At 36.8% G+C, this 13365-nt stretch overlaps 1 protein-coding gene across 1 annotated transcript in view; it reads right to left on the bottom strand.

Annotated features, from left to right (window-relative positions):
* The window catches only part of LOC138007479 (serine/threonine-protein phosphatase 6 regulatory subunit 3-like), a 36884-nt gene extending 23519 nt beyond the window's left edge, over positions 1-13365 (bottom strand). The window contains exons 1-8 of the mRNA XM_068854428.1: positions 12801-13365; positions 12600-12679; positions 11235-11321; positions 7573-7645; positions 7244-7308; positions 2134-2182; positions 1177-1314; positions 230-295 (exon numbers count right to left, since the gene is read on the bottom strand). Of these exons, the coding sequence (XP_068710529.1) occupies positions 230-295; positions 1177-1314; positions 2134-2182; positions 7244-7308; positions 7573-7645; positions 11235-11321; positions 12600-12679; positions 12801-12860 (618 nt within the window). The 5' untranslated portion in view covers positions 12861-13365. The remainder of the gene's footprint in view (positions 1-229; positions 296-1176; positions 1315-2133; positions 2183-7243; positions 7309-7572; positions 7646-11234; positions 11322-12599; positions 12680-12800) is intronic.

The following is a 13365-nucleotide window of genomic DNA, read 5'->3' as shown; positions in this document are numbered from 1 at the left end:
CAGGGCTCCCACTAAGAGATTCTCCCAACTACTATAAGCACGAGCTAACATGGACAGATCCCTTATATTAAAGCTAATTGCTTCTTTGCCACTTGGTTCCCCTCCTTCTAATTTAATTAGCTAAACAATTTGAAAAACTTCAAATTCTTTGCATTAGAACCTTGAAGCTCTATTTCCTGTTCTTTAACAGCAGTACCAACAACAAAAACAAGCCAGTGATTATACTCACATCTTCATCAATTTCAGGATCAATGAGAGAGACTAAACTTTCAATAAGCTTTTGATTATTCAACCACTACAATATCAATAAAACAACATGTCAGATTTACATGTACATCTCTGTACACATCACAGTATTGGCTTTGAAATGCACAAGTAGAAACACACAAGGATAGTTGTTGCCTTTTTTCTTAAGTGGTTTTATAACATCCAGAGCATTTTGTTTACAACACCTCTTCATTTCACCCACCCTCTATGTTTTCCATATGCAGATTCCTGTAATGAAGCCAAAGTGGGCTGTAGTGTACTTGGCAACTACACATGTACACTAGGGATCTTTAGATCAGAGAACGAGGATGACTACTGCTACGAGTTTTCCGCACTGAGCATGCGCATAAGATTTGGAGGGTAACATTTTTCAAAGTGCATGTGCTCAGAACAGAAAACTCTTACTTGTAGTCATCCTTGTTATCTGATCTATAGGTCCCTATTATCAAACTATGTCCATCTAGGTTTTGCAGTGACCCTTGGAAGGAGGGGAAGAAAGTCATTAACATGCACATAGAATGTGTTACAAGCTGTTAATGCACTTGTCACAGCCAATAAGATTCCAGTAGTCAAACAGCATAGTAAGTTTGAAGATGACAAGAAATTAATGCAACGACTTTTCAATGTAGAATTAGGCCATCTTGAAAAAGTAATGATGAAGACAATATTTGCCTTGATTTGTGTTAATTGTTAATTTCAATTTACAGTGTGCTTCAGCGCTAGAACGACTAGACACGTAAATAAAGTTCCGCTCCTTTCCTTTGCTATTCAACCCATCAACTCTTGGGAGTGAGACTTCACAGATTTTACTCTGTTTAACGCCGGACAATTTTACTTGTAAACTGTGGGCATCCTGAGGCACATGAGGAATGAATGGGTTAAAGGGAATTTAACCAGAGAAATATTAACCTCAAGCAGATCTTGGCGCAGTTGAGGTGATTCAACGCTTGTTATCAATCGAAGTAGTAAATCCATGACTGCTGATGTTCCAAGGTGTTTGACAATTAAGTCTACAAAATCTTCTTTACTTTTAAGGTACTCTAACATCTAAACAAAGAAAGAGAGGATTCAATAATAATATTTGGAAAGGTGAGTTAATAACAAAAATTCTCATTTTTCACATAATCCCACAGTGGCCTGGTTGGTGCTCCCAAACAACCAAACAGCAGCCACGTTGCTGTTCTAAATTCTCCTACAAATGAATGCTACTCAATGCCTAGGTTCTATAGGCAAATCTTTGTTCACATTTTTTGCCTCATTACCACAAGGCTATCATTCTCTAATCACTCAGAAAACAATAAAGTACTGAATATTTAAAGTTTATTGCAGAGCTGTCTCTGAATATTTGAACCAGATATATACGTACATGTACCAGATAATCTCTGAGCAATGATACTTTGAAAATCAAAATTTTACAAAGAATGTATAGGGATCATTAGCAAATTTGCCACCCAATAAATTAACAGTTTTTGGTGGCTAATAACTGCCTTGTTGTCAAAGTTAAAAGGCATAAAATTGAGCATTTAACTCTATTTCACAGATTCTTTTACCTTTTGAAGTTACAGTTTGTAAATAGCACGAGGCCTTTTGTTAGCAAACTCGTATGTTAATTAAACAAAAATGTAAACAATGACATCATCAAAGGGTCCCTTATTACATAATTTACTTTGTCTAATGCCTGATGATTTTACTTGTCAGTTGAGCATGAGGCCAGTTCAAGGCTGAAAGACTTCAAAAGCATGGCCACTGATCTCATTAAGGAACCAAAAATTGTCAAACACTTGTCACTGTTCCTTTCAAATAACGTATCATGAGAAAGGGACACTTCATTGTAAAGAACCCAGATCTCCATTGTTGTGTACTTACCAAAGATGTCTTCCTACTTATAAGAACTCCCATAACTTTACTGAAGAAACTGAAAAAATAACAAAAGAAATCCTTTTTCCATGATGTTCATTGGAAGTTACAGGAAAAAAAATACCGAATGAAGAAAATGCGATGCTGCCTGGCAGCTATTATGCAACAACTGTTATTTTACATACAGATCTGTAGAATGCCTCAGAGGATTTAATCAGGTATCAAACAAGAGAGGGCCAATAAATTAAAGTTAGGACCAAACAGATAAATCCTTAATAAGAGAGGTTTATCTGAACAAACCCGTGCTGAATGGACAGAATCATCTCTATAGATCCCAACACCCACAACTTTTCCTTGCTGATGTATTCTAAATGGTCACTGATCCAACATGGACTCTATTCTAGGATGTTGCCCATCCAAAAATTTGAAGCAAAACCCATTTTAAAAAAGCCCTCACCAAGAGGACTTAAGGTCAGGAAAACATAATATTTACTATTATTTCTTAACAAGTACTATAGAAATGCATCAGCCAATAGTACTCCAAAAGATAGGGTTGCTGTTTTTTCTAAAAGTGGATTGATGTTTCATAAAGATTGTTTTCCAAATCTTGCTTTAAAATGGGTTTTTGTGTAATCTTCATATCAGGAAACTACCATGAATTAAGATAAAGCCAAAACATACTGAGGACCATTCATGGGTTGAAACTTCTATTCTCTAAATGCAATTTAACAGAGTTAACTTTAACACTAAGGAGCAGCCGTTTAATCTTCAATACTCCTCTGTGGTCAGTAACGATATATAACCACATGTTGTATAAGATAAATTTGAAGAAACTGTGCAGTGCAATAATAATATTTGCGGATGAATGGTAAAAAAAAGTTTTCTTCACCGGGGCACACAATTCAAGTTTCAAGGATGATACAGACAGATGCAGTCTTCAGGCCAGGATGATTTCAGACACCACACCCTACACCCTGGCAGACACAATGTGGACTTTGGATTTATATACCGTATTTACCTGATATACCGTATTTACCCGTGTATAATGCGCACCCGTAAATAATGTGCACCCCATTTTTCAAGGCCATCTTCAAAAAACAAATAAATCTGGTAAATGCCCACCAAAAAAAAACTCTTTGTGACATAACAAAAATTCCCCTTTTTATTCTACTGTAACACTTAAATAATGAAACAAAAAGGCCACTGTAGCCATCCTACAGTAGTAAATTTTGTCTCTAGAATTACGTTGTACATGTCGTGTTTGACTCAATGGTAAACGTTCCAACCGAATACGGTCCAAAAATTCCTCAAAATCCAACTCTATAAAGTTGGAAGCAAAACGGTCTTCCAAAGGAATAACAAACACTACTATTGAGGTAGAACTACCAGTACACTATATAAACAACAGTTCCAAAGCGAATGATTGCGGTACACTAAGCTTACAATCTAAAATGTTTCAGTCCCATACAACGGTACCTTTACGTGTCCTAAAATACTTCAAAGTCTGACTCTGAGTCAGATGCAAAAAGTTCCTCCAAAAAGATTCATCATCTGATGAACAGTCATGCACAAAATCATCCTCAGAACCATCCAAGGAATTGGTGATGCCACACTTTAAGAACGATCTCGCAACAATTTCTCGGGAAATGTCACACCACACCTCGCTGATGCACTGACACGTAAGTTCTTCAGATGGTTTCTTTTGTCTTCCCGTGGCTGTTAGTTCATGGATGCCTTCAGCCATCCAGCTCATCCACTTTTGCCTGACTCTGTCCTTGAATGGCTTGTTTAAACAGATGCCTAAGGGCTACAGCAGGGAGGTAAGTCTGCCGGGAATAACTGCTAAATCAGTGTTTTCCGTTAAATTCAGTAAATGCTTGATTTCCTCAGTCTTGTGGGCTTCGAAGGAATCGAACACAAGAAGGCTCCTTCGACGCCCAAGACCTCTGATGCAAGAACGCCAAACCTTGTCTATCCAAATTTTCTTTATCTCGCCGTCCATCCAGCCCTTTTCTTGAACGGCCACGACAACTCCATGTTTGTTTGCTTGAAAATGACCAGCGGTTTAAGTTTGGAGCTATCTCCTACGCATGCCAACACAACGGTCAGGCCACTTCTTTCATTTCCGGTAGTACGAATCTTCACACTTTTGGTTCCTGTTGCTGCAACAGTTTGATTTGGCAGCATGTTGAACTGAATACGACTTTCATCCATGTTCGCAACAAGATGGAGGGGATAATATTTGGACTCGTCGTTGCCTGATAACAAATTGGTGGAACTGCATGATTTTCTCCTCATAGTCGGGTGGAAGACGTTGAGCTAGCGTTGTTTTCTGGCACAGCGACAAGTCGTTCCTCTTCATGAATCTTTGACACCAATGGTTTTTAAACTGACCGGCGGGGATGTCATACTGAGGATCTTTAGAAAGTTCCAATGCTTTTGGCCTGACCATGTTTTGTTAAATTGCTAAACCATCGTTACGCTTCTCTGTGATCCAGGCCATTAAATCTTGCTCAGGACGAGGCCACGTGGCTTCCCTTTCACAATCTGCACATTTCAGAGGCATTTGCTGAAGGTTTTCCTTGCTTTTTCGCCAAAGATGGATATTGTTTTCCGCAATAGCAAACTCTCGCTGGGATGCTCGATTTCCATGTTGTTCTGAAAATTGTATAATCCTTAACTTCTCTGCTGTGGTGTAACTTTGTTGTTTCATGCCTACTGCTCCCAATGCTCATAAGTTACATTGATCAGAATAAAGACACTTTGGACAATTTTCTTTTCATAGTGGTAGTGATATTCTGTTAAATCGATTTTGACTAACTATTATAGGTTATTTGTATCGACAATGGCCTATTAAAGTCTAGTTTATTGTCTTTTCTATCCTTTGTTAACCACACACGTATGCAAATAAGGATAAAGATTACAAACAAATGGTTCCGTGTATAATGTGCAGTGCAATTTTTGAACAATAAATCTTGGAAAATAAGTGTGCTTTATACACAGGTAAATACGGTAAAGTCAGCACGCACTGTGAACATTGCAATTTTTGTCATTTTTATTTTTGTTTTTATTTGAGCATTACGTTGCACATGAATTTTTCAGTTTCTTTCAAACCACTTATGAAGAGGGAGTACCCGCAAAACATCTGGTTCACACTTTAAATTCTCCGGTACAAATCTAACCTATTTCCTTTACCAATCATTTGCAAATACGGTATAACCACATGTTCCTGGTTTATTCTTCAAAAAGGTTTTCTTTCGTAAACAGGCCTGTGCATGCAAGATGATCACAGACATTTGTCTGATATAAAGACAAACTCTTTCACTCAAAAAGTAAAAAGTAAATAATTATTTCACCTTCTTTTACATGTAAAAACTACGTAAAAAAGCAAAAAGGTTATAACTATGCTTTGCAAAAGTGTCAAGTATTTTGCTTCTCAAGTTAATTTCATAGAGCATGTCTTTCTGTCTCCACCTGCATGGTCGAAATTTAAAAAAAAAAAAACAGTCACGATTTTGTGACAAGATACAGAACGTCACAAGTTAGCAAATTTTAGTCGCAAAGTACACATATACTCTGTAGCGCAAGCTCCTCTATATTTCTAACCTGCGATCAGGCCCATTTTTAGCTTCGCCCATATGTTCTCTTATGTCATCACTCGCTAAAATTGGGCCTGACCAAAAGTCTCTCAAGAATTCCGGACGGTCGGCCAAATTTTGGCCAACCAAACTCGTGATCTGATTGGCTGTTGAAACGCCGGAAGTGAAAATGCCATCGTGATTGCGCGGAGCTCACGCAAAGTCCTCAAGACTAATCCTCCACAAATGTACGAAAAACTTAGCTCCCTTCTGTTCTTACAATGCCGTGGACGGTGCCACTTGATTTTATTTGTTTAAATGGAGATATGCCATCTGAAACATCTCATAACTTGTCCAGAATCGGGTTTGAATCTCTGGAATGAGTGAAATTAACGATTCCGTTGTCGAGCTCTGTGGCCATCGGGTTGAAAGTACTTTGGCACAAACTTCCCTGATGTTTTGAAAGCTAAATAGCTGGTTCTTCCAAATGGTAATGAAAGCCGATGCATATTGGTTTCCTGGATGAGACAGGGGACATATATATCAACAGGAGGAGATGCTGATAAAATCGCAAGTTACACGAATGCATGTTTTGAATATCTGTGTATCAAATGGCTTTATTTATTTACTGTACATGACACGGTTTGTTTGCACACTTCATAATATTTCCAGTTGATTTAACTTAAAACTTGCACTCCAGAAATTAAAATGGCAAGTTTCCAGAGAGATCAATTGTACAACAATAAAAGAAACTTTGCGAGTCCATCTTACTGTTCGTACTCCATCAAAAAATTAACAGCCAAACTTATCATGATATTACTGCGCGCAATTCTAGAAATACACTGCAACTGAAGATATTACCCGAAAAAATCACCAAAGAAACCTTCATGGGCAAACACGTTAAAGGAATAATGTATTTCCAAATCATCCAACGACAAAATGCTAGGTTATCTCAATTACAAATTAAGATGTCAAGCTTAAAAGATTGCATATTCACCGGCCTTTGCCGCAATATAGTCGTCGAAAACATTTCCCATGCTTTAAATGTGTTTTTCTCAAATTAAAGCCAACGGTAACTTTTGAATTCGTTTATAATATTCCTCCCACGGTAATTAACTCTGGTCAAAACAAAATAGCATGAATCTGCCGTCCACGCGTGTATTGGTGTAATGGAAGTAAATTTGATTGGCCGGAAGGAATTTCGAAGAGGAATTTGGTCAGGCTCTATTTTTCGTTTCACCAACTCGACGTACCACGCGAAACTAAAATAGAGCCTGATCGCAGGTTACTATATTTCAGTCTAACTAACTTCTTACTAATACTAGAGTTTAGAAAAACACCACCTTCAGGCAGCGCTAAGGCCAACAGTTTGCAAAAATATACAGTTAAGTAATAAAGGTTATTCCACGAAAGGACTGAGAGTTTCCAATAAATGGATAAAATATTCCTTGTCAACCAAGTGAGAGCAAACAAGCTAATAAAGCCATTTGAATAATTTAAATAATTAAAAAATTTCATAAATTAGAACGTTTTGACCTCACCTTGCTAGTAGGGGATTAAGTGGAGGCTCAGCCTCCATAAATGACCAGATTTTATTCAGTAAATCCTAACAAGGAAAGAGTAAATTGCATAAGAGTTCAGAACATTATATACACATAGAATACCCCTGTTGCTTTGATTTTACTTAGCAATGACATACTGAATTTCAAACTGTCAGTATGAAAGAGTGAAAGTCCATGCTAACCCTGCCTATCATCTAATTAAGTAGGCACATACAGGAGAATAGGGGTCAATGGTTTGGAAGAACACTTGTGATTTTATGATATACCCACATTGTAATCAAAATTAAAGTGCAAACGTTTTTTCATACCTCATTGTTTGTTAATTTGTCAATGATGGCATAAACATCAGCAGTTAACACTTCACAAGCAGTATTGGGGTGTCTGGAACAAGAACCAATATTATTAATTAAACACCTGTATACGACAAAGGTGATATGTAAATTAAACGATATTTCACTGCTCCATTTACCGTAATTCTATCTAACGGTAACACTGGCCAAGCTTTGTGTAACAAAGCTGACATTTGTTCAAATGTTAACTGTTGTTATTCCAAAGAGCCTGCTGAAGCAAAAGAAAGTTTAGGGAAGCAGCAGAGTGCTGCCACTATCTTCTTTAGGATCCAGGATAGTACAAAATTAATAATACCATATTGTTAATTTCATTGTTGTCTTCAGCAAATCCACATCAAATTTATATGGTGCCAAATTAGAGAACGCTCTTTCAAAAAGTCTTTGTCAATTGGCATAGAAAATTCTTCATTAAGTTAAAGTGGCCTTACTTCAAGAGGTTTTCACTGCCAGGATAAATGATAAAATCTATTCACCTCGAGAAACAAATTTTCCCTTTTCTCACACGTCACAGAAAAGAGAGAAAAACATTTTATGGTGCTAACATTTTACAAAAGAAAACGGTTTGAGGCTAGTTTCAATTTTTAAAAAGGAGAAGTGATCCTAACCACATATCTGAACAATTTAAACAATAATTGTCTCTTATAGACATCTGAAAAATTCAGATGTCTATAAGTGCAGGAATCAGTTCTCCCTTTCATGTATAACCCACACTTGAAATACCTGTAGACAAATTTATTTATATTTATTTCTTCCTTACAGAAATAGTCACTGTTTATTGACAAATTTTCCAACTACTGAACAAAAATAAGCCATTGCCTAAACAGCTAATGCACCTTTGAACCAGGTCGCTCAAAGTTAAGCTTGGTTAATTACGGTAAACCAACCAGCACCAAATACCGTGAAAACCAAGAGATGTAGTTAAATACAATTTAACCTAGTTAACAACGAGGAGCAAGCGTTATAGCTGTGGGCATTGTTATTTAGCATTGCGTTGCATCTAAGCGTTGTTTTCCAGCCAATGGACATTGTTGTCTAGCATTGCGTTGCATCTTAGAGTCGTGTAGTGTCTTAGCATTACATTATATTCTTACCATTGTTTTTTAGCGTTGTATTGATTGTCAAGACTTTTCAACCATTACACCCCTATCTGCAGTGCGTGCAGTCAGCAGCCCCAGTTTCTAAGGTCAGTCCTTTAGCAACGGTCAGCGGTCTACTCATCATGCGTGCAGCTCGGCGGTATGTTACTATGTGGTTAGTCGAGCATTCAGTTTTGCGGTTCGTTTGGAATTGCGTTCCCCCTCCCTACCCTTCCCATTCTATATCTTGGTAGCTGGGGTTGTTTTAGTCTGGCATGTTTGCAGTCATCTCGGCTCCTTTTATTTGCCAGTTATTTTTTCATTCCTTTATTTCAATGGTTTTCATTATTATTATTATTATTATTATTATTATTTATTAATTAATTATTGTTATTATTATTATTAATTATTGTTATTGTTATTGTTATTATTATTATTATTGTTACTATTATTGCTATTATTTTACTTTAGTCTATTTTGATCGGATTCCACTGAATGTTTTTCAGTGTGACTGGTGCCCATGTTGGTGTTGTCTTATTGTAATTTGTTTATCCCTTTGAAGGAGTGGGAGGGGGGTTGTAGCTGGGTTGTGGATACTTCTGGCCATGGGGGTGGTTCCATCCCACAGGGGTTGGGTTCCTGGCCAAATGACCGTAGGGTTGTTTTGGGCACCAGACCTCCACTTGCAACGAATGCTGTTAAACACTGGCTAGCTTCGACCTTAATTTGAGCCACCTGCCCCTTTTTGGCAAATCAGTAACAAGGTGTGACAGACCACGAATTTTCAAAATAATAATAATAATAATAATAATAACAACAACAACAATAATAATAATAATAACAACAACAACAACAATAAAAGATTCATATAGTGCCAAGATCCTAATGTTCAAAGGCACTTAGAAAACATCTACAACAAATTATAAAAAAAAAATTTAAAGAAACTGACGAAGTGTTTCTGATATCATAAGGAAGAGCACTCCATAATGTCAGTGCTAACATGGAGTAGTATCAAGATTGTGCCATATACTGTAAATTTTAAAATTAAGACGGAGTCACAATAATACTTGTTAAGACCTGCTTTTCCCATCTATTCACAAGCCATGCAAAAATACCTTTCAATTAGTAGACACCATCCTTAATACTTTGCCAAAGTGGATAACAAAATATAACATAAAAACACTTTTCCAGGAAGTACTTTAAATTATGCATACGACCACAAAACTAATTCCCAAAAGTACATGTATATGGCCCTTATCACTTCTTTCGTGAAGTGCATTTAGTGTATTTTTGTTCGCACAAGCACTGGAGTTTATTACTCACTATGTCCCCATTAACCCTTTAATGTCCAAACCGGCCAGACTTAGTATTTTACTCTGTCTAACGCCAGGCAATTTTACTCGTCAATGGGGAACCCCCAGGAGTCAATGAGTTAACCTCAGACGAATTTGTTCCATCAAATTAACATGCAGAATGCACTATCATGAATCAGGAAATTTTCAGTTTTAAAACAGTGAATATTATTTGAACGATGAAAGACCAAGAAGAATTTTCTCTGGTAGACACGATGCCCGATTTATTAATTTAAAGAACATTTGTTTCATTTTTGTTAGCTCTTGAGGAGTAACAGAATAAAAAAATTGTGAGAATTGTTATTTTCTTAAAAGGTTGTGCTATTCTTGCATCCCTAAATTCCTATATATCATACAATTAGATTTACTGTACATTTTGGAAAATACACTAAGACTGCATTTCAGGGTGTATTTTTTTCATGAATTTCTGAAGACGCCCTCCAGAACCCCTCCTTGGTGGTAGAGGAGGCCAATCTCTCCTTCCATATTCTCCCTAAACAATAAGTACATGTAAACCAAGATGTGGATTGCTGGTCAGTAGAAAGCCTAATTTCTCATACAACTCAGAAAACCACTGGCAACCCTGAATGAAGGGACAACGACTTTGATATTATTTGAATCAATATTTTCAGAGACCAAGTTGTTTATAGATGTTTTCCCCCACAAAACTAGATCTTCACAACCAATCATAAGGTTGATAAATAATACTAATTATTATTATTAACTCCATTGACTCCTGGGGGTTTTCCATTGAGGAGTAAAATCATCTGGCATTAGACAGAGTAAAATACTACATGTAAGTCTAGGCGGTTCAGGTGTCAAAGGGTGAATGGAGACATTCACCCTTTCAGTGAGTGATTAAAGAAAAGCTTGGCCTGTGAAAATCTGGTATGGAAATTGCATAACCCTCTCCTGCCTTAATAACGAACATTGCAATACCAGGCTAACGTTTTCATCACCTCCTGCACCCTCCGAAGGCTTGCCTGTTTTCATAATAAGAGTCTGACAATGACACAAACATTATTTATAATGATAATGCACAGAAGAAATTCCACTATGTCACTATTTATCCCATGCCGATTTCCCATAAAGAAAGCTAGATACTTGGTGGAAGGTAAAGTGTTTGCAAACAAGTTATATCTTGTAACATGTACTGGAATGTGAAACAATAATGTTCTTTTGAAATACTTACTTATATTTCACACAGTCATCTTTGCTTTCATCTGGTGATTGTAAAACTAGGTCCACTAGTTCCTCTAAGATCTCTGGCCTAAGAAAACTGAGTTTAAAAATTAGGAATATAGGTAAGTATAATTTCAATGACAGGAAGCAGTTAATTATCTTAATTTCATTATGTGCAATCTCTTCGTCTACAAACGAGAAACAAATTTAGTTGGTATGGCAAACAATTATTGCATTGGCATGAGCTTCTGTGTTGGACGATGACCCATATTCTCAAGCTTACAGTATACAAATGTGCCATTTAAATTGAATCTGTAACCTTACCAAAGAAATATGTTCTACCAACATGAAAGTCATTGAAAAATGTGTATTTATCAATAATTGTTGTTACAACTTGGAGTGTTCCAATAACTTCTTTGTGCATTAACCAGGTGTTGCACGAATCAAGTTGCATATGACCTGCTTTGGATGCCCTGCTACTCACATAGAGAAGGCTGGTGAAAGGTCATAGACCATAGGTTTAGGAGATATGAATCTTGCTCACTGACTAGGTGGTGATTGGAAGTTCACAGTTTTCACTCCTCTTAACAGAGGCATTCAGATTTTTCTCTTACTATACTCAGTCACCACAATGAATCCAATTTTTCACAAGTTGGGCAGATTTAAAATTGACCATCATCTCTTTTAAAATAAATATTATTCATTTTCTTGATCACACTGGTACATTGTAGTTTCAAGAAAACCAACTTCAAAGTAATAAGCAATAAAAACTAAATAAAGAAAGAGATGAGATCAAAACTAAATGCAAATGGCAACAGAACATGAAAAATTGACAAAAAATAAGCATATTCTTTCACATTCCAAAATATAATTATATTTTTTTTACAAATTAGCATGTAAAACAGAGAAAGTTATGACAAGTTGTGGATAAATACGGTAATACAAAGAACCGCATGTCAGACTAAAATGGTTGACAGGCTGTATGTTTAATTTAATACAGCAAAACCATTTCCTGAATCATTAGGTGCTAGGATATTTATTTATAGCACCAGAAACATCTAAATGTCCCCTTAAATTGAGGTCAACTATTCTTCCCTTTCGACTCTGCCAATCTCCTGTACTAACGAGTAAAGGATAATTATGTGGTTTCATAGAGCTAAGGTCCAGTTTCGTATCGTACGATCGTTTGCTAACTGGCCATGAATTGTCCTCCTATGTACGTACGAAGTCAAAACTGCTAAGATTCTTTGATAAAATATATATATATACATCTTTGGTCTAGACGTCAAATTCTGACCAAAAACCAACGCAATATCTAAACAGCTCAGGTAAGCAACGCTATTCTAATATCGAACGAGGGAAATTTTTAACTCACAAGTCAATCAGCTTCCTATTTTGTGATTTCGTTTCTTGGAGCACATCATCTTCGTCCAGTATTTCGCCCAAAGTACAGTCCTAGTAAAAGGAACCAAAATTTTCAGGAGAAATTTCTCCGCAAGAAAATATCAACTTGTTTGCTCAAGTGAAATACACCGTAGTCGTTTGTAGGGAGGAATTAAACTCGTCTCAAGCTTACCTCTCTCGTCAACATGGTATCTATAGCAGACGTAGGATGCAAATCGAATTTCCAAAACATTTTTCCTCTCGTTATTAGCACCACTTCTATAAAATCTCTCGAAAAAGCAGGCCTTGCATAGATCTAGCCAGCTGCAAAAAAATGTTTGCATCAAATTCCACAAGAGTTGCAAGGAACGAAATTCGTGATGCAGTCCATCCAAAGTTGTACTTGGTCACAACTCCGTTCGCTTGAAAAGTAAATCAAGATGGCCGCTTCAGCTCTTCAACGCCATTTTTTTTTCAAACCGCTAATGTCTTCCACCTTTTGATAAAAGTTCCACGAAAAGAGACAGAATTATAAATCCAATGCTATTTCCAGGATGGCTGTTTTTGGCTGTCGTGACCACATGCGCTCGAAATACTTCGTTTTACATCACAGAACCGACGTTGTTTTGCCACCATTAATGAGCTGATATGTTAGGCACCTTAACGACCTTGTAAAAAAGATAAATTAATACGAACGTTCCGTGGGTCTAACGGCGGGAAACGAATCGCTCTGCTATTATGAGGCAAGGATGGAAAAG

Source organism: Montipora foliosa, chromosome 6, assembly GCF_036669935.1.
Source record: "Montipora foliosa isolate CH-2021 chromosome 6, ASM3666993v2, whole genome shotgun sequence".
Taxonomy (NCBI): domain Eukaryota; kingdom Metazoa; phylum Cnidaria; class Anthozoa; order Scleractinia; family Acroporidae; genus Montipora; species Montipora foliosa.
The sequence above is the reverse complement of the archived record's forward strand: the minus strand, read 5'-3'. Positions and strand labels throughout refer to the sequence as shown.